Genomic DNA, 21,876 nt, shown 5'->3' on the forward strand with positions numbered 1-21,876 from the left:
TAAAGAGTTTTAAACTTGTGGGAATCAGCAGCTTGGTAATCAGCTGAAGCTCCTTCCCTGTAGCTACGTGATTTTATGCATTGCACTGCTGCCACTTGATTGGCTGATTAGATAATTACCTGGATAAGCAGGTGTAGAGATACAGTGGTACCTTGGTATACGTCCTTAATCAGTTCCAGATCCTTGGACTTATACCAAACAGGACTTATACCAAACAAATTTTTCCCATAAGAAATAATGGGAAAATGATTAATTCGTTCCCATGAAAAAAAAATCCTATTGTTATTGGCATATTATACATTGATGGGGTTGTATAAAATAATTTAAACACTGCTTAATACTAAAATACATAAATACAAAAGCAGTTAGATGAAATAAATGAAAATGACTTGTCCGATAACAATGAGTTTAATTTTACTGCACAACAAAGATGAGCGTTACAGCTCTTCCAAAGAAGCCTCTTCAGGCAAATGTGAAGCACTGCCGTTCTTCTTCTGGCAGTCTTCAATCCAAATCCCTAAAGCAGATTCCATCCAGACTACTGTACTGCCTTATTACATCCACTTACAACTCGTTTTGCACCCTGGTTAAAAGGACACTGCGGCCGTAGATCTTATATTCCTTTCCTACTTTTTAAATAAAAAGAATCGTAGCCTTCAACAAATCCAAAACGTTTACCTTTTCGGCAATCGTTCACATCTTCTTCTTGTGCTTGAGCACGGCCCCTGAAGCAGCAGCAGATCGTTTTGGAGCCATAATGAAGGGCTTGACTATGCACAAAGATAAACACAAAAGAGCACAACTCTTTACACAGCGAAACACGTTGATGCTGAATGAGCGAGATGAGACTTACTGGTTAACACTGCATTCAGCATGCAGGAACTTAACTGCGTGCTCTGATTGGTTAGCTTCTCAGTCAGGAGAACTTAACTGCGTGCTCTGATTGGTTAGCTTCTCAGTCATCCGCCAATAGCGTCCCTTGTATGAAAACAACTGGGCAAACCAACTGAGGAAGCATGTACAGGAAGTAAAAAGACACATTGTCCACAGAACCCGCGAAGCAGCGAAAAATCCGAGTTATATATTTAGTTATGCTTTCATATAAAATCCACGATAGAGTGAAGCTGCGAAAGTCAAAGCACGATATAGTGAGGCATTACTGTACAGGTTAAAACTTTTTTTTTTTTTTGAAGGCGCGCGCCCGGTATACCACACGTGTTGTTCTAGTACACGAGTCGTATACCAAGCAAAATATTTCGCCTCTAAACAGGACGTATACCAAGTTGGACTTATTCCAAAGCAGACATATACCGAGGTACCACTGTATTCCTAACAATTTGCTCAGTGATAAGTGATATTCTTAATCCCGATTAAATCCCATTTAGGGTCATGGAGCACACAGCCTCAGTTATACACTCGCGCAAGACCCGTTCAGAATCACCAGTTTAGCCTAACATGCACATTTTTGACATGTGGGAGGAATATTAGAATAACTCTGGGGGGAAACAAACCTGCAACTTTCACATAGACAGCAAGGAGACTCGAGATGCCATGCTAACCACTACACGATTAAGATTTACTCACAACTGAGTTCTTTCTGCCTTCCTTTGTCCTTAGTTTAAACTAACAGAAGGCATCCATCTAAATTATTTACTCACTTCGTAATTAGGGGAATAACGGGCAATGTGCAGCACCCTGTCGCTCCTGTCATGGTTTTCATTTTCTATGTTTTATTTTTCTGACATTGATTTTAAGCTAAGGTTTTGATACTTGACATTTAAACTGAGTCACTGGTAATGCTATTAGAATAATACAAATCATGATTCATAAAATAACTCTCATTAACTCCTATTTTTCACTTTAGGCAATGGAATGGACACACAGCGTTTCTGTGTTTCAGCAATAGAGACAAAGCTTTATTCATACCGTGTTTAATGTCGGCTTTGCATGGGATTTCAGCCTCATAGGGAGTGCAGCTGCTGTAGCACAACATGACCACAATTGTTTTTGTCTTCATTTGATTCTGCTTTTAAAATGCCATTGTTGTTTAGGAACAGTTTCTGGTTTAATAGTCTTTTGCAGTGCAAAGTTTCAAATGAGGCCTGTCTGAATATTTTTACTCACTGAATATATATTAAATTTAGTTTAATTTAAACTTTGTCATTTGCATAAAAATGAAAAGACTGGAAAAATATTATGATAGCCTGTCCTGTTAACTATCGTCTATTATTATTAGAATTATTCATTAGAGATAATTTTCCATATCTAATTAATGTTGACAAATGTGGTTGCATATTGTGAATTCATATTTATTCTTTAGAAGGTCAGAAAATGAATAAACAATTCATTTTCTTAGGTATATTTTTCTGTTCATTATTCATGTTTTTCTAACATAAATCCCACACTTGTCTTAGTCAGTGTGCTGTAGATCTGAAACTCCATAATGAGATTGTCTCTGTACCTTTTTGCAAGTCTGTTGAACCTTTTGGACTTGATGTAAAGTACAGTTGTAAACAACAAGGCTTCTCTCACTTACGCTTCTTTACATGGTGTCTAGTCCATTTTAGTTTATTCACTTACAGTTAGCATCTTTTTTTATACACTTCGGAACTGAGAATAGTGGAACTTAAGTTTCCAGTAATGTGAGGTATTGTGCATTAAAGCCTCAAAGCTGCCTGCTAACATTTTGCTTATACTTCATAGTACAGTATTTTTTATAAAATCAAAATACCTGATTCTGTTACGAATTCCAATGAATTAGAGGCTTCTCCTGTGTGCCAGTGTGTGTTCATCAACATTCAGTTTTTATAGATAATAGAGATTTTAAAAAGCTCTTGACATGTCAGGTCAGAATGTCAACTTTATGAAGTACAATTCTACATTGTAATTCAGGTTTCATACCATTTTCAGAAAAGGGCAAGAAATGCTTCAGGGTCATTTCAGATCCACAGGCTGAGCACAGATTCCTCCTCAAAGAAAGAATTGAGGTGATGAACTGCAGTATTGGTGGCTTGGTGGCCTAGTGATTAAGGCATTGGGTGTGAAACCACAAGGTTGCCAGTTCAACTCCCACCTCCATGTACAGTGCATCCGGAAAGTATTCACAGCGCTTCATCACTTTTTTCCACATTTTGTTATGTTACAACCCTTATTCCAAAATGGATTAAATTCATTTTTTTCCTCAGAATTCTACACACAACACCCCATAATGACAACGTGAAAAAAGTTTACTTGAGATTTTTGCAAATTTATTAAAAATAAAAATATTGAGAAATCGCATGTCCATAAGTATTCACAGCCTTTGCCGTGAAGCTCCAAATTGAGCTCAGGTGTATCCTGTTTCCCCTGATCATCCTTGAGATGTTTCTGCAGCTTCATTGGAGTCCACCTGTGGTCAATTCAGTTGATTGGACATGATTTGGAAAGGCACACACCTGTCTATAGAAGGTCCCACAGTTGACAGTTCACGTAAGGGCACAAACCAAGCATGAAGTCAAAGGAATTGTCTGTAGACCTCCGACACAGGATTGTCTCGAGGCACAAATCTGGGGAAGGTTACTGAAATATTTCTGCTGCTCTGAAGGGTCCAATGAGCACAGTGGCCTCCATCATCCATAAGTGGAAGAAGTTCTTAGAGCTGGCCGGCCATCTAAACTGAGCGATCAGGGGAGAAGGGCCTTAGTCAGGGAGGTGACCAAGAACCTGATGGTCACTCTGTCAGAGCTCCAGAGGTCCTCTGTGGAGAGGAGAACCTTCCAGAAGGACAAGCATCTCTGCAGCAATCCACCAATCAGGCCTGTATGGTAGAGTGGCCAGACGGAAGCCACTCCTTAGTAAAAGGCACATGGCAGCCCGCCTAGAGTTTGTCAAAAGGCACCTGAAGGACTCTCAGACCGTGAGAAACAAAATTCTCTGGTCTGATGAGACAAAGATTGAACTCTTTGGTGTGAATGCCAGGCGTCATGTTTGGAGGAGACCAGGCACCGCTCATCACCAGGCCAATACCATCCCTACAGTGAAGCATGGTGGTGGCAGCATCAGGAACTGGGAGACTAGTCAGGATAAAGGGAAAGATGACGGCAGCAATGTACAGAGACATCCTGGATGAAAACCTGCTCCAGAGCGATCTTGACCTCAGACTGGGGCGACGGTTCATCTTTCAGCAGGACAACAACCCTAAGGACACAGCCAAGATATCAAAGGAGTGGCTTCAGGACAACTCTGTGAATGTCCTTGAGTGGCCCAGCCAGAGCCCAGACTTGAATCGATTGAACATCTCTGGAGAGATCTTAAAATGGCAGTGCACCGATGCTTCCCATCCAACCTGATGGAGCTTGAGAGGTGCTGCAAAGAGGAATGGGCGAAACTGGCCAAAGATAGGTGTGCCAAGCTTGTGGCATCATATTCAAAAAGACTTGAGGCTGGAATTGTTGCCAAAGGTGCATCGACAAAGTATTGAGCAAAGGCTGTGAATACTTATGGACATGGGATTTCTCAGTTTGTTTATTTTTAATAAATTTGCAAAAACCTCAAGTAAACTTTTTTCACGTTGTCATTATGGGGTGTTGTGTGTAGAATTCTGAGGAAAAAAATGAATTTAATCCATTTTGGAATAAGGCTGTAACATAACAAAATGTGGACAAAGTGATGCGCTGTGAATACTTTCCGGATGCACTGTATGTCAGTTATAATAATGGACATAAGCAACTGTACTTTGTTCTGCTAATGCAAGTCACCCTGGATAAAGGTATCGACCCAATAAACAGCAGCAACAACAACAATACCGTTTATGCTCCAATAAACGCCGAGTCACTTATTGTCGCCGGTCTCTAATAAGCGCCGGGCTTCAAATGGTAGCCGGTCTCTAACAGTAGCCGGGTCTTTGATATTTGCCTACTGGCATACATTGTAAGCGTCTGTATCTTTATAGACGTGCGTAATACGTGTGCATGTCAGCACGTTGCATATATAAGAAATACGGATATACCAGTTTCTAAAGCTGCTTCATTTTCATGCTGGGTTGACCAAAATACGGTTGTTATACTGTAATACTGTATGGTAGTGATAAACAGAGAGTGGTATAAATGTGTTTTGCTATGAAGAGTCTCCGTGAAGATTCATCACTTTTAACCAGCTGCACATTCCTTATCGTTTTTTACTGTCAACGAGATTAGCCTAGGTCGTCGGACCTGGGACACATTTACTTATTTTGGACCTGCGAGGCCCTGGATTACGAAATCTACCTTTTGGGCAGGGAGGGGAGTAACAAAGAAAGACCTGCCGTCTTCGTATCCACAAAAATGGAATTTTTTTGTCATTGCGGATTCGGGTGACGAATAGCAGCGAAATTTACAGAAAGACATTGCCATTTATCTTTAACAGTCTTATGCGGCATGGGAAATTCAAATAAAGGAGCTGTTTGTAATATTAGCCGATATTTTTCTGTACCTACCTGTACCGACACGCGCGTAAAAATATTGCGTTCTGAAGGTTTTTGTTAACAATAGCCGGTCTCTATTAAGCGCCGGGAGCCGAGGCTAGTTTTGCAAATAAACGCCGGGGGCCTCTATTGGAGCATATACGGTACTAATACCTGGCACAATAGCTTACATTTGACAGAATGCTTTGGAAGCTAATCTAAACTGCTGAGTTTACCATTTATGTATCTGTATCCTGGCTGCAACCTTTGTATACAAAAAATGATGACCACTTTTCACATTGATCATCTAAGGAGTACCAGGCCACTAAATTAGAACATTAAAACATTAGAAAAACCTTAACAAGAAAAGATCATGCAGGCAACAGTCACAGAGATTGTACAGAATAACAAAGTCAAACTTGAAAGGTCCCTAAAGTCCTACTGTCCACCACACTACTTAGTAGTTTATCCCATGTGTCTATGGTTGTTTTCTTTATCTTCTTCTTTGTCTTCTTGCTCTTTTCCCACTTCTGTGTGGAGTCGATGTGCTCAAGCGCGGGTATTTTGCTAGTATACCATAAAATAAAAGATAATGTAAAAGTTGTGCCCTTTGGAAAAATGATGCATGTTTGCTGTACCTAACATGAGAGCCGTAGTGTATTTATAAAATGAAAAAAGTACAGAATTCAGTAAAGTAACCCAGTCACTCAACAGCATCAGCTAACAGTTTTAATTCATACTGATGCTTTTTATTTTGACCACAATATATTAGGCATTATTCCCCTAGGGAAGCAAATACACCATTTTATTGCTTACAGTATGTTTGTCAATTTATCCTTAGAGTTGTTTGTCCTTGTGTTTATCCCCATTTAGCAGATGTGATTTTATACTTCATCTTTTTAAATACCTATGGCCTACAATTGCCATCAGCACTTTTGGAAATGGTTTTGATTCTTCCTGTGCGTCAGTTCAGGATTTGCTGCTCTCTCATTTACCTTAAACAAAGCAGGAGACTCGTCTCGTAACCTTGATTGCGTTTATTCCACAGCCTTATTCAAAAGCCTAGGAGACCCTCTTTTAGCTGCTTAACATCTCAATCGATCAAGTGTTTCATGACTTTGTCAAGCTCACCATCGCTGCTGCCTGTCACAATTTAGCCGACTGTGAAAACAGCTGTAATTGTTGCTTAGCAACATATTCCAAAGGAAGGAAAGAGAGTGGAATGTCAGAACATCCACAGTCTAGTAAAAAAGGAAGGGCTTTGCTCTTTAAGTAGAGACACAGGCTGCAGTGTTAGCTGTGCAGCTGTAACAGCCTACATTACCACCTTTAATAGACGTGTGCCATTTCTCCATCCCAAGGTTAAACGTAACTGTAAGCACTGAGACGTTTAGTAACAACTGCAATAAAATGATGTAGCCATGTATTCTACAGTTTAAATACATGTGGACGTCTTGCATAGTCCTGTTACTCTTTTCCTGACCTCACCTCAGACTTAAATTCATTAATAAATGCAGTGTATGAATCCATCATAACACCCTGCTCAGCCTATAGAGCACCTTCAGAACAAGCACAGTTTTACCACAGAACTCAAGGGGGCGCTAGCAAGGACCATTTTATAATACACTCCTGACTTTTAATAATGTAATTTTAAACTAAACTACAGTCATATGAACAAGTTTGGGACCCCCTCTTAGCCTGCATAATAATTGACTCTCCTTTCAACAATAACGATAACAGTGGCATGTCTTTGACTTCCTAGGAACATCGGAGTTCTGCTGTGGTTTCCGAACAAAGATTTTTAGTGACACAGTATTTAGTTGTATGAAATTAAATCAAATGTGAAACTGGCTGTGCACAAATGTGGGACCCCTTGTCATTGTGCTGATTTGAATGCCTGTCACTGCTCAGTGCTGATTACTTGGTATGATGAGCTCGTCAAGCCTTGAACTTCATAGACAGGAGTGTCCAATCATGAGTGCTAAAAGGTATTTAAGGTGGTCAATTACAAGTTGTGCTTCCTTCCCTTTGACTCTCCTCTGAAGAGTGACAGACAGCATGGGATCCTCAAAGCAACTCTCCAAAGATCTGAAAACAAAGATTGTTCAGTCTCCTGGTTTAAGGGAAGGCTACAAAAAGCCATCTCAGAGGTTTAAACTGTCAGTTTCAACTGTAAGGAATGGAATCAGGAAATGGAAGGCCACAGGCACAGTTGCTATTAAACCAACCCAGCAGGTCTGGCAGGCCAAGAAAAATACAGAAGCGGCATATGAGCAGGATTGTGAGAATGGTTACAGACAACCCACAAATCTCCTCCAAAGACCTGCAAGAACATCTCGCTGCAGATGGTGTATCTGTACATCGTTCTAAAATTCAGCACAATTTACACAAAGAACATCTGTATTGGCAGAGTGATGAGAAAGAAGCCCTTTCTGCACTCACACCACAAACAGAGTCGCTTGTTGTATCAAATGCTCATTTAGACAAGCCAGATTCATTTTGGAACAAAGTGCTTTGGACTGATGAGACAAAAATTGAGTTATTTGATCAGAACAAAAAGCGCTTTGCATGGCGGAAGAAGAACACCACATTCCAAGAAAAACACCTGCTACCTCCTGTCAAATTTGGTGGAGGTCCCATCATGCTGTGGGGCTGTGTGGCTAGTTCAGGGACTGAGGCCCTTGTTAAAGTCGAGGGTCGCATGAAGTCAACCCAATATCAACAAATTCTTCAGGATAATGTTCAAGTATCAGTCACAAAGCTGAAGTTACTTAAGCAGGGGTTGGATATTCCAACAAGACGATGACCCAAAACACAGTTCAAAATCTACAAAGGCATTCGTGCAGAGGGAGAAGTACAATGTTCTGGAATGGCCGTCACAGTCCCTGACTTGAATATCATCGAAAATCTATGGGATGATTTGAAGCAGGCTGTCCATCAAATTGAACTGAACTGGAGAGATTTTGTATGAAGAATGGTCAGAAATACCTCCATCAGAGTCCAGACACTCATCACAGGCTATAGGAGGACAGCGTCTGGAGGCTCAAAGGAGCAAAAGGAGGCTCAGCTAAGTATTGATGTCATATCTCTGTTGGGTGACCACATTTATGCACCTGTCTAATTTTGTTATGATGCATATTGCATATTTTCTGTTAATCCAATAAACTTAATGTCACTGCTGAAATCCTACTGTGTCCATAAGGCATGTCAGATATTAAAAGGAAGTTCAGCCAATGAGAAACAAAAATCCAAAGAATTAAGAGGGGATCCCAAACTTTTTCATATGACTGTATATATTTTGTTTGGCTTACGTACAAGCTGCATGTTACTTTGAGGGCAGTTTATCTATCTATCTATCTATCTATCTATCTATCTATCTATCTATCTATCTATCTATCTATCTATCTATCAGGCATGAAACAATACACTTAGCAGTTCAAGCTTCATGATTCAGTATTCTGATAATATGAAATTTTCATACAAGAAATAAATGTACTTATGTTTAATGTTACTTTTTGTGAAACATAGTGCTGCCAAAAAATCAAATCATTTTTCAAATACTCAAGTTTTAACACGTTTTTTCTTTTTTATTTAAATAAAATAATCGTAAATATTAATATAAAGTGCTTTCACTACAGTAACACAAGGCATGTTGCATATTTTTTTAGCACATTCAAGTCAGAATTCTGCTGCTGACTTTACATGTGACAGTAACAATCCTATATAATCTAATGTTACTGCAGAGCAAAACCATCCAAGTTTAAATGTTTCCTTTTGTTTTTCTTTTCATCCTTTTAAATCCTGCTGGAATGCCTTACTGCCTCATTAGCTCTGGTTCCTGACTGGATCTGTGGTTAACATATAAAGTTATATTTTCTTTTAAAAGAATATGAATGTTGACGCTCTGTATGAAGCTGAGACCTCTGTGCTGTGACAAAATTCCCTGCAGCTGAAAACACTCACAGGATACAGACATAGCAGGGACAGATATACAGTAGGGGTTGACCAGAAAAGCAAGCATAGAGAATTGGGCTGCTTTCTCTCTTCATCATGCTAGGGGGCTGCTGTTGACAGCAGTTGCAGATCCACTGCTTGTATGATTCGTTCTTGCTGTAATCTCATCTATTTCTGAATTGTATCAGTGAAAGGTGTATCAGTGTATCAAGCACTCATTCTTACATCCAAGCCCCTTGACAGCTGCAGTAACTACAGCTTTGCCACTGCTGGTAGTGTTTGAGAATATCATGACAACTGTTCCAATAAGGTAATCGATTTGATAGTACGTCATTATACTGTACAGATGGTGATTACAGTTCAGCCAAAGTGCAGAATCTGTCTATCTGTCCATCTATCATATAGTGCTTTCTCTATGTATCATATAGTGCCTTATCTATTTATCTAACTATCATATCGTGACTTTATCTATCTATCTATCTATCTATCTATCTATCTATCTCTCTCTATCTTCTATATCTCTCTATCTATTTATCTATCTTTTATATATTGTCTTATCTCTCTATCTTTTATATAGTGCCTTTTATCTATCTATCTATCTATCTATCTATCTTTTATATAGTGCCTTTTTCCTGTCTCACCAATTTCCAAACTGTAGCTTCACTTTAAGTCCTGGTGATTAAGAAACAAATCTGTGGATAACCTCTGCATATATGCCATCATTTTGTGTACTTCTTATCTTTTTAATATTCATTCGCATTCATTAATCTCAGCTCGTTTTCAACTCTTTTCCAGTTGGCTTTAATTCTAATAACTCTCGCCAAAGAGTAAATATGCTTTTGCACATCTGAAAGGGCTCTGGTTTATTGATTCTATTCCATAATATCCATTTACATCATTTTTTGTATCTGTCCATTTGGCAGTGGGCACTGCACCTTTTTCATACTGCCCAGAGCAGCTGCCAAGGCTGCACTCACCTTTTTACACCTCACATTTCTATTATGTATCACACTTAATCATTTTTTTTTTTCTGCCCTACATTTTCTACTTCTACTAATTTTTCTGACTGGAATGTAATTGTGACATCTTTTAAAAATTGTCCAAATCTGATGCTTGCAGAAGAATTGTTTGAATATTTTAATGGAAGCTGTAGCTGCAAGTCCTTTGCTGATTGGTATACTCAAAATATAACAAGAAAAGGATGCACATTTAAATGCATTATAATCACATAAAAAAGGCAAGAAAAGAGGTTGGGGTACCATAAAGGTATACCCCATGTAATGAGCAAAGAAAAAAAGACCAGCAGATAATAAAAATGACCACAGAAGTGGTGCAAACAACAACAATTCTTCTTTTAAAGGGAAGATCTCTCCTGGTGTGTTTGTCCTCCCTTTCAGATGCAGGTTCCATGAATGAACGCCAACTTCCGACAAGGTGTAGACGTCTTTTATTTTTGGTTTGCGGCATTGGAGCAGGACGTCCGGGTTGTGAGTGGAGAAAGGGACATCACTCTGGTGATGCATCTGCCCTGAGATAAAAGTGGAGAAAGTGTTAGCGACATTGCCCTCTTTTGGTCGGGAATGGTATTGCCCATATTGAAGCCATGTAGATCTCCCCTCCTTCTTTCTGCATGTCTGACAGCAGTAAGCCATTGTGTTATGCTAATACGTCATTGTAACAGACTTAATTTGACACCAGACTACAAGTTACATCCTAACCCTTACCCTCTGGAGCCCATGACACTCACACTCTCCTGCCTTTCATGCAAAGTGTTAACGTGAGTACTGAGCCTGTTGATGTAATTCAGCGTCCCCTCAGTGTGACATCACTGGCGCCAGGCAGATTGTAAGCCCCGTTTTGTAATCTCAGTCTTTTATCGTCTATTTTTTAATGCTTTATGTTGGGGGGCGGGGGCAAAATGGAAAGAGGAGATCTTGTATAAGGGCAGGGATATTCACTCACAGCCATGATGCGCCACAGTGGCTGCAGGTTTTCACCTCCCTCAGTATGTCTTTGGGCTTAACTCACTTGTTACAATTCAGAACAGTCAATTGCCAATTTTAGATTAAAGCAGCTGCATTTAGGTTTTTCATTTTTTCTGTTTTCTTAACTAGCCACAGTTAATAATGAGGTGCAAATGACAAAGGAACCCCCAGCTCTCCAGCTAACTTGGTTTCCTTTACAATGGTGAATGTGTGTCATGAAGTATCTGTTGTTAATAAAATGTTTAGAATTAAAAGAGAAGGCAAAAGGGAGGATCGCAAAGAGCATATCTGTTCTGGTCCAGAAAACAAGGATCATTTTCTCAGAAAAGGAGATTCTGTAGTACAATGTAATGAACATTTGTCTGGGATGAATGAAAGCACTATGAAGCAGTAGAGTTGAATACCAAGTTTCACTATCAGCAAGGAATGGCTTCTAATTAGGAAACTGGTTGGAATGAAAATCTGCAGCCAGTGAGACTGTGTATTAGGGCAGGGGTGTCAAACTCCAGGCCTTGAGGGCCGCAGTGGCTGCAGGTTTTCATTCCGACCCTTTTCCTAATCATTGAACAGTTTTCACTGCTAATTAACTCATTTTTCCCTTCATTTTAATAACCTCCTGTTTTTAAGGATTCAGTCCTCTGAATTGATTTGCTTCTTCATGAAATGGCAGCCAAACAGAAATGAGACGTGAAACGAGCCAACAGACGAGCAGCTAAACTGGGGTTTCAAACTCCAACCAATCTATTAATGAGAAGCTGATTCTTGCTGTTAATAAGCCCGTTATTTAATTTTGTCGTCTGTTGCTGCTCTCATTCTGCCACAGCAGACATTTCCAAAACTGTTGACTCTCTGTTCATCAAACTGTTTTGGTGATCTGAGAGATCAGCCTTGTGTGACGGGCACAGGTGAGCTGGTCATGTGGCGACTCGTTTTGTGTCACATTATTCTTTGGCTGCTAATTACAAAATGAGACAACTAAGGGGCCTGAATCAAGTTAATTAAACTTAAAGCAAAAGAAGTTCATTAGCAGCAAAAACTGGTCACTAATGAAGAAGATGGTTAGAATGAAAACCTACAGCCGCTGCGGCCCTCCAGGCCTGGAGTTCAACACCCGTGTATTAGTGGGTCAAAATGGAAGGAGGAGGTCTTATGGGCTTAACGCCGGCTGATGTTTCCTGATGTGTATTAGTTAGTGGATTGTACCGTTTGTGTATAGCCATCTTCCCTCCGATCCCGGCCTAATCCTCACAGTGTTGCTCTGCTCTTTGCATTCAGAATTCAGAATTTGTGATTGTTCAAGCAGTGGGGGCCCAGAGCCATAATGGCTTTTTATGAGCTCAACTTCTGGACCTCTGATTTACAACAGATGGATGGGGAATGCTGCGCCCTTCAGAGGTATTTAAGAAGAAGGTCACCGTGCTTTCAATGATAATGCTGTTTATTGAGACAAGGGCCATGCAGTTTCAAGATTTTTAAATCACATTATGAAAAACGAGTGCCAGACAAACTGAACGGGTCAGTTTAGAGCAGAAAGTTAACAGCGCACATTCCGCATGGCAGGAGAATCACCAGATGGCGAGATTTGTGTATGTATGACCTTTTTAAGGATGACTCAATTCGATTGCATTTGATTTTCTGTTGGCTGCTACCGGCTGAGAGAACCAAGAGAGATGCATACTGTAATGTCTAGTTTGGGTTTTATTTTATAGACCTGCATGAATGTATGCCGCTGTACAGATTAGGAACATGAAAAACGAGGGCAGGTTCTGTGCAATCAATCTTTCTGGTTTTATATACCGTCTAATAACAACACATTCAAACATGCTGTATCCAGTTCAGGATTGCGGAGGGCCATCCATTGCTGGGCTGATTCATACGCTTGCCAAAGTTCAAAGCTGCTTCTTAAATACTGTCTGAGTTTCCTCTTTTAACTGCACGCTCGTGTTGTTTCCACAAATTCCTCGTACTCCTTATGTGAAGAAATGTCATAGAAATTGTCTTGAACGCACTCCCTCTTCAGCTGTCTTCAAGTACCTGATTCGCTGTTCTAGTAACAATTCAACTGGATGACATCTTTATGTCGCAGGGCTCAAAGGAGACAAGCCCACTCAGAAGAAGAGGCAACCTTGTAGTCAAAAGCCCAATCAGTCTCTCGAACTGACAGAGTCATCTTTGGCTAAGGCGGTTGCTTTCCCAGTAGAACCCAAGTTGCCATCCCAGGGATGTATTGGTGACGACCTGTGTAGGGAGTAAAGAGAACCCAGTTACTTATGAGAGGTCCCCATGGGCCCTTATCTCTTCAAACTGAAGAGATTCATTTGCATTACTTTTGGCATTCTCTGTGAATTCAGTTTATCTTATTTTGTTATGAATATTTTTCCATGTTTGGTTTCCTGGAAATCTATTTTTCGTTTATGTTTACTTCTTTTTTTGTTGAAGAGACAAAACCCAAATATCCATTGTCGTAAAAATGAACAGGAGATATCAAAGGTTTAGGGGCAGCCACCCGTATAATATGCCCTGGCTGCAAATGGGTACATTTCTGCTGAGTTCTGTTCAAGTTCAGGTCCAAAACAGAACTGATTCAAATACAAAAAGATGGCAGCTTTAAAGGCCGAGACCAGAAGTGACATCTTCGTGGGCGCCAGAACGAAAAGTGACTTCTTCATGGGCACCAGAACCCTGTGGGATTTCCTGTGAATGGTCTGCAGAGGATCGAGATAGAAAGTCAGTGCACCTCACCACCCCCTAAACTGGGGTGGAACTGTCGTTATTCAAAGCCCTTTAGCTGCCTCCCATTCACACGTGTGTGACACCATCCATCCATTTATCTTCTCAACCTGCTTGTCCAAGGCAGAGGCACATGGCAGCTGGAGCCTATCCCTAGGGCTGTCTTAACGCATGGGCACGCTGGGTGGTAGCCTGGGGACCACACGAGCATAGGGGCCCCATGCTAATTTATCTGTGTTGTGTGTGATTTGCTGTCAATAAATAAATACTATACTATACTAAACTATAAATATTTGTTATTGTGTTACAAGTGGACATTGGCATTCGCCTCTAATTTAGTATCACGGTCACCTCATGTGCCTGTATGTGTACGGATCTCACGCATTACATCACGTAAAAACGCATATGTTAACGGCACTTCAACACTTCAATTTTCCACAAAGAAATTTTGGAAATGTTTGTGTTGAACACTTGATTAATAATAAATAATTCATAGTAATTTCATACTCTGCCATCTGTATAGTTTACCAATTGAGTATCATTTATATGTTGAAATTTTTGTGTTTTTCAAGGCTCATGTCATATTGTTCAGACGTTTGTGTTGATTAATTTTTGCTTACAGCCTGTTTTTTAATGTTTAAACACTGATTTTGTTGGATGTATGAACACAGTAAATACAGTCAGACTCGGTTATGGTGAGTTTGACGGGACCGACACTATTTGCTCATTATGAGTGGAATTTGCTATAACCGGGAAATGCGAATTTGACAAAAACTAACTCAGTCTGTTAAAGTAATAGTGATTTATTGAAAAAAATATACATTTAGCCCATAATCAAACCCTACCCATCCATCCATCGATTATCCAACCCGCTATATCCTAACTACAGGGTCACGGGGGGTCTGCCGGAGCCCATTCCAGCCAACACAGGGCGCAAGGCAGGAAACAAACCCCAGGCAGGGCGCCAGCCCACCGCAGATCAAAACATACATTACATACAATATACTATTTTCTAAAAAAATTCCAAATTATTTGTTTGTTTTAAACTTTGTAATCTACAGTCACGCAGTTTGCAACCAACGCTTGCTTTTTCACGTCAGTTCCTTGAAAAAATTCCATCAATCTATTGCAGGCGTTTTCGGCATCAAACAATGTTGGTAAACTGCGTTCGAGTAAATCCAATATGCCAGCGGCGTCTTCCTCCTTGTCATCTTTATCATCATCTTCTTTTTGAAGCAACGTGTTTATGATTTCGTTTTCAGTAGGAATTCCACTAGTAAATAATTCGTCATCCACGTGTTGATAGTCATAATAATTTACATTATTAATTTCAATATTGTTTTGTCGAACCCATGTAGATAACGGCAATTCATCCTCTTCTTCAAAAATATCAGATGTTGATTTCCTGAAGAGCTTCTGTATGGTAACAGTTGTCACATTGTTCCAGGCAATAGATAAGAAATTTATTGCATATTGAAAATGATTCCGCTAAGTGGCTTGCAAAAGTCCAGGATGTGGTCAAGTGTTGTTTGTAATAACCGAGGGCAGCTTTACATGCGAATAGTTGCTATTGTGCCGGTGCCTAAAAATCAGCGGTCCCCTGCCTTAATGAGTACCGCCCTGTGGCTCTGACCCCAGTAATAATGACGTGCTTTGAGAGAATCCTCCTAAAGTACATCAAGGATGCTGGATCCCTGATGGATCTGACAACCATCAGTTCACCTACAGGAGGAACAGATCTACAGAGGATGCCATCTCAATAGTACTTCACACAGCCCTGACTCATCTGCAGTGCCCCAACACTTATTTTGGATGCTATTTGTCGATTTTAGTTCAGCGTTTAACACTGTAATCCCAGACAAGCTGGTACAAAAGCTTCGTAATCTGGGTCTGTCCACATCGTTGCGTCTCTGGATCAGGGACTTTGTCACCAACAAAGCCTCAGGTGGTTAGAATTGGAGATTGTACATCCACCACACTGGTTCTGAACACAGGCACGCCACAGGGTTGTGTGCTCAGCCCAGCACTCTTCACATTATTTACGCACAATTGCTTTGCCATCAATGCCACAAATATGGTTGTGAAGTTTGCTGAAGATACGACCGTGGTGGGTCTCATATCAGACAATGATGAGACTCACTACAGAGAGGAGATACAACACCTAGCACTATGGTGCTCAGCCAACAACCAAAGAGGTCACCAGCAAGACCAAAGAGGTCATTGTGGACTATAGGAGGTCCAGAAGAACAGAACATGCTCCTATATTCATACATGAGGAGGCTGTAATAGATGTTGATAATATCAAGTTCTTGGGTATCCACATCACATTGGATCCGACCTGGTCTTTAAACACATCTCACCTGGTAAAGAAAGCCCAACAAAGACTCTTCTTCCTCAGGAAAATGAGACATGCTGGATTCTCCTCTCGGCTGCTCACAAACATCTTCAGATCCGCTATAGAAAACATTCTCTGTCACAGTATGACAGCTGCACAGCACAGGGCAGGAAGGACTTGGCACGGGTGGTGAGAACAGCACAGGGGATTGTGGGAAGTCTTCTCCTAGACCTGGACTCTGTATATGCTGGAAGAGGGCCGCATGTATAGCTGCAGATCTCGCCCATCCGGGAAATGGACTGTTTGTACCGCTGCTTTCAGGAAAGCAGTACAGAAACATAAAAACACGTAGCAGCAGACTGAAAGACAGCTTTCTCCCCAGAGCTGTGAAGTCCATCTGCCCCTGCTGATACACGCACATACGTCTACATGTACCCCTAACCTGCCCCCCGGTAGACGTGCACACGCACCTTCCCTCGTAATCCTCCCCTGCAGACCCACGCACACAGATCAGTGGTCTCTGCAGGCGTACTACCTCAGGAAAGGTCTGGCCTTGATGATGTTTTATTGCTGCTGTCTTTTATACTTATTATGTTTATTTTATTATTTATTGTGTATTTGAAGTATTCTGCCTTGGAGCCGAGTCCTACCAACAAAAAATTTCGTTGTGTATGCATAATGACAATAAAGAATTGTATCGATCTAATGACAAAATAAACTACGTGATAACACTGGAAAAAGACTTGAATCACAGACTGTGTGACAGCCTTCCTTAACATGACAACCTTTTCTGCCTGCTAATTGTAGACGTCATATTTTTGAAAGCGTCCCGGCGTTTTACTTTGCAATTCCTCACTGCTTTGTTTTTTTTTTTTCTCACCTCAGGTGGATGATTGCAACTTTTCTCTGAACCATCCAAATCAGTACTTTGCAGAAAGCCAAGGTTTACTTAATGGCAAAGATGTGAAGAGAGAGGCCCCTGCCAAAAGTTCTGGAGGATCCCAAGAGACCCCTGCCAGTGTAAAAATGGCAGCAAGCGCAAGTTCAGCGGAAATGGATGATTTGGAGTTGCTTTTCCAAGACGCACCGTAATGCATGCCTGGGCACCGAGCTGTCAGTCAGTGGCTTATTGTCTTTAACAACTGAGTTGTAATTCAGGAGCCTCAATGTCGTCAGCAGGACGGTTGTGTTCTTTATCTCGGTCCTTGAATCTCGCTGTTTGTTACTGTCAGCGTTCCACCTGAGAAACCCCATGCTACAATTGGCATCTGTTTTTGCAATGTGCTTTTTAAATTGCCTTTATCTCGATTGCAGGTTCTTTACCCTTTGCATGCATTTCCTGCTTTGGATGCTTTTCATCACATCATTCTTGAAACATTTATGAAGTACTTGCCTAAAACAGATGTATGCGTATGTAGTTTGCTTTTTAAACCAATTAAACATATGCTTCCTGCTAGGAAAATTGGAAAAAAATGCACTTGCTGCTTGAGTCGTGCAGTATGCGCTGTGATTGATGGGCCTTGCATAAATCTACATGACCGGCATTTTTATCTTTTATAAATCTGTTCACTGTTTCCCAATATATTCTTCTTTGAAAATATGTAATAAAAGCGAAAATGTTTCTTAATTGTTTTTGTGATATGTCTGTGTTAGTCAATAGAGACCAGCGTAATCACAAATTTGTTGGCTCAGGCCCCTCCACATTTTGAACAAGTCATCCAATAGTAGAATCACGAAGGTAATTTCAACATTGAAATGTTTCAGTGGTTTTTGATCAAATCTTTGTAAAAATTGTATCGGGGGAGTAATGTGCTGGGCAATTTTAGAAAGTCCAAAAAATGACCATTAAAACCCGACTCTTCTTCAAACTCGAGAGGGTAAGTCAGTGGGAAAGTTTCGAATCTTGGTCATTCAGTTTCTCTTGTTGTTTTTCTAGGAGTAAACATGGCTGATCCGCTCTGCATTTGTACCAAAGAAGAACAGCGAGCAGTGGTCTGCTTTTAATGAGGTGAAGGCAATACCGAGGGGCCAAAAGCCTAATTGATTTGTCAGAATCGTGATGCAGACTTACTCAGTGTTGTCATCGGTAGTGAACACGGACGGGTATCCTTGTCGTGAGAGTTTTTCCTTGTCTTCTTGGAGAGTCAGGGCCTGTTAAAGCCCATTGCGGCACTTCTTGTGTGATTTTGGGCTCTACAAAAATAAATTGTTTTGTATTTATCCAGCTCCTTCTTCGTACTTAAGACTTGCCTGACTAGTTTTGCTCTTCTCATTCCATTCGTTCAACACTCCTCCATGTCTCAATATATAAAGACCCCCATGGATTTTGCCCCCGGTATACAATTTCAGCTTGCTGCTCTTGTTTGGTTCAGACAGAGTTTGGAGCAGCCGTGTGCATTCCTACAAAAACAACAAGAGAACCCGACTGATCAGGGTCAACGACAACAGAATTTACTTTTATAGCACGTTTTCATTCAAATTATGGAGCTCAAAGTGTTTCACAAGATGAGGAAAGAAAAATCTAAAATTAGGAAATACCAATTAACAAAGAATGAAGTAAGGTCTGATGGCCAGGAGGACAGGAAAAAAAACTCCTGCGGGCTGGAGAATGAAACAAAATCTGCAGGGGCTCCAAGGCCACGAGACCACCAGCTAGCCAGCCCCCATTCTACCTAACATGAATGATCTCAATCAGTCCTCAGGGCTTTCAGGCTTCACTTGGAAGAATTAGATGATGCTGGTCATGTGGACCTCTGGCCTTCAATCCATCGATGTAGGTACAGCACAGAAAGCAGGGGTGAGTACAGATTGTGGAGATTTGATAAAAATGATCATTCAATGCACATATACAGAATATTAGGGTGACACTTAAATGAAGCTCTCAGAAAGCCATGTTACCATAATGAGTGTTTAGCAGTTTTTTAAAGGCTCCACCGTATCAGCCTGGCGAGTTTGTCGGTCAGCTATTCCAGATTTAAGGTGCCCAACAGCAGAAGGCCGCCCGCCTCACCACCACTTTTAAGTTTAGCTCTGTGACCACAGACACCCCATGTCTCTACATTTACGCAAACACAACTCAAAGTTCAGAGGATCATTGAGTAGCCTTTGTATAATTTTGCTGTTACTGCAGAAAGCTTCTTTTTTGTTAGTTTAGCTTCTCTACGTTCTGCCTGCTAGCATTTCCTGTTTGCTGTGTTCAAAGCTGGCTACTTGTACAGAGGTCAGAACTTTGAGTAGAAAGAAAACTTAACAAAAAATGGAGCTGAGAGTTTCACGTTCTTCAACATTCTTCTCTTTGTATTGTTAACGTGTTAAAGCTGGAATGGAATAAAACTGTGAGACTCCCTAACAGCATGTTAAGCTAACTGGTCTGTAATTACTAGCATCGTCTTTTTTATGCAATAGTTTGCTGGTTTTCCACACGAACAACTGTAAACCTACTTTTGCCCACTCCTGTATAATGGGGAGGACATTTGCCAGCTACCAGTCTATAATTAAGATAAAGTTTAGCCCATAATGGCACATCACACCATTTCTTTTTTTTAGCAAAAATCACTAAAGGTCAACCTGGTGATTAAAATAAAGACAAGCTCATTCTGCCTTTCAAAGGTGGAAAGATACTAAGATTTAGGAGTCATAGTGGACTTTAAGCTATCAAACTTCCAGACAGTGTTCAGAAGCCATTAAGAAGGCTAACAGAATGTCAGGTTATATAGCGCCTTGATGTGTAGAGTACAAGTCACAGGAGGTTCTGCTCAGGCTTTATAACACACTGGTGAGGCCTCATCTGGAGTCCTGGGGGCAGTTTGGGTCTCCAGGGTACAAAAAGGACATAACAGCACAAGAAAAGGTCCAGAGAAGAACAACTAGGCTGATTCAGGGCTACAGAGGATGAGTTATGAGGAAAGATTCAAGGACCTGAGACCTTTAACCATTGAATGTAAGTAAATGTAAAGAATTACACATAGAATGTAAAAATAGGAGGGTCAAATACACAATGGGAGGTCTGAAAATCAAGAGTACGTCTTATGAGAAGACTTTAGGAGCCACAGTGAACTCGACACTATCAAGTGCCAGACGGTGTTCAGAAGCCATTAAGAAGGCTAACAGAATGTCAGGTTATATAGCGCCTTGATGTGTGGAGTACAAGTCACAGGAGGTTTTGCTCAGGCTTTATAACACACTGGTGAGGCCTCATCTGGAGTCCTGGGTGCAGTTTTAGTGTCCAATGTACTAAAATAGACATAGCAGCACAAGAAGAAGTCCAGTGAAGAGTGACTAGGCTGAGTGCAGGGTTACAGGGGATGAGTGATGAGGAAAAATGAAAAGATCTGAGCCTTTTAACCATTCAATGTCAGTAAATGTAAAGGGCCACATGTAGGAAGTAAAAATGTGAGGTCTGAATACACAATGGGCGGTCGGAAAATCGAGAGTCCGCCATATGAGAAGGATTTAGGAGTCGTAGTGGACGATTAACTACTAGACAGTGGTCAGAAGCCATTAAGAAGGCTAACAGAATGTCCGGTTATATAGCGCCTTCATGTGTGGAGTACAAGTCACAGGAGGTTCTGCTCAAGCTTTACAACACACTGGTGAGGCCTCATCTGGGTTCCTGTGTGCAGTTTTAGTCTTTAGGCTACAAAAAGGACATAACAGCACAGGAGAAGATCCAGAGAAGAATGACTATGCTGAGTCAAGGGCTACAGGGGATGAGTTATGAGGAAAGATTAAAAGAGCTGAGCCTTAAGGAGATGAAGAGGAGACCTGACTGAAGGGTACAAAATGATGAAGAGAATTAGTCCAGTGGATCAGGACTGTTATTGTAAAATGAGATCATCAAGAACACGGGGACACAGTTAGAAACTTGTGAAGGGGAAATTCCGCACAAACATTAGGAAGTTTTTCTTTACACAAAGATCGATAGACACTTGGAATAAGCGAGCAAGTAGTGTGGTAGACAGTAAGACGTTAGGGACTTTCAAAACTCAACTTAATGTTTGTTTGGAAGATATAAATGGACAGGACTGGCGAGCTTTGTTGGGCTGAATGGCCTGTTCTTGTCTGGAGCGCTCGCTTTATAGTGAAGTTCAAGAGAAGCCGCACTCCCCCTTTGTGTTTCACATTCACTTCCACGGCATGCAGGTGAGTGACATTTAAAGACATTTGCTTTCTCCAGAGCCGTTTTAAACGTGTCGCACCACACAGCAGTGGTAAAGTTCGGCTGTCATTTTTACTGTTAATGACTATAAAGCATATGTAGACTTTTGAATGCTGTTATATTTGAGCGGTTTTTGTTGCTTGCTTGCAAACATAAATTCTAGCACTTCAAATATTTTTAGATTCCGTATTTACAACCTAATGAAATTCAAAGCAGCCTATGAGTGGGAAAGGGACAGAAATCGTTTTTGCAGACACCAAAATACAAATTAGCATAAGCTGTCCTACTTCAGACC

The 21,876-nt window shown here is 40.8% G+C and overlaps 1 protein-coding gene across 1 annotated transcript in view; it reads left to right on the plus strand.

Moving 5' to 3' along the window:
• Window positions 1-18,050, plus strand: part of prim2 (DNA primase subunit 2) — a 438,807-nt gene extending 420,757 nt beyond the window's left edge. Inside the window, exon 14 of the mRNA XM_039738199.1 lies at window positions 17,309-18,050. Within this exon, the coding sequence (XP_039594133.1) occupies window positions 17,309-17,515 (207 nt within the window). The 3' untranslated portion in view covers window positions 17,516-18,050. The remainder of the gene's footprint in view (window positions 1-17,308) is intronic.
• The last annotated feature ends 3,826 nt before the right edge of the window (window positions 18,051-21,876 follow it).

Source organism: Polypterus senegalus, chromosome 16, assembly GCF_016835505.1.
Source record: "Polypterus senegalus isolate Bchr_013 chromosome 16, ASM1683550v1, whole genome shotgun sequence".
In the NCBI taxonomy this organism is placed as follows: Eukaryota; Metazoa; Chordata; class Cladistia; order Polypteriformes; family Polypteridae; genus Polypterus; species Polypterus senegalus.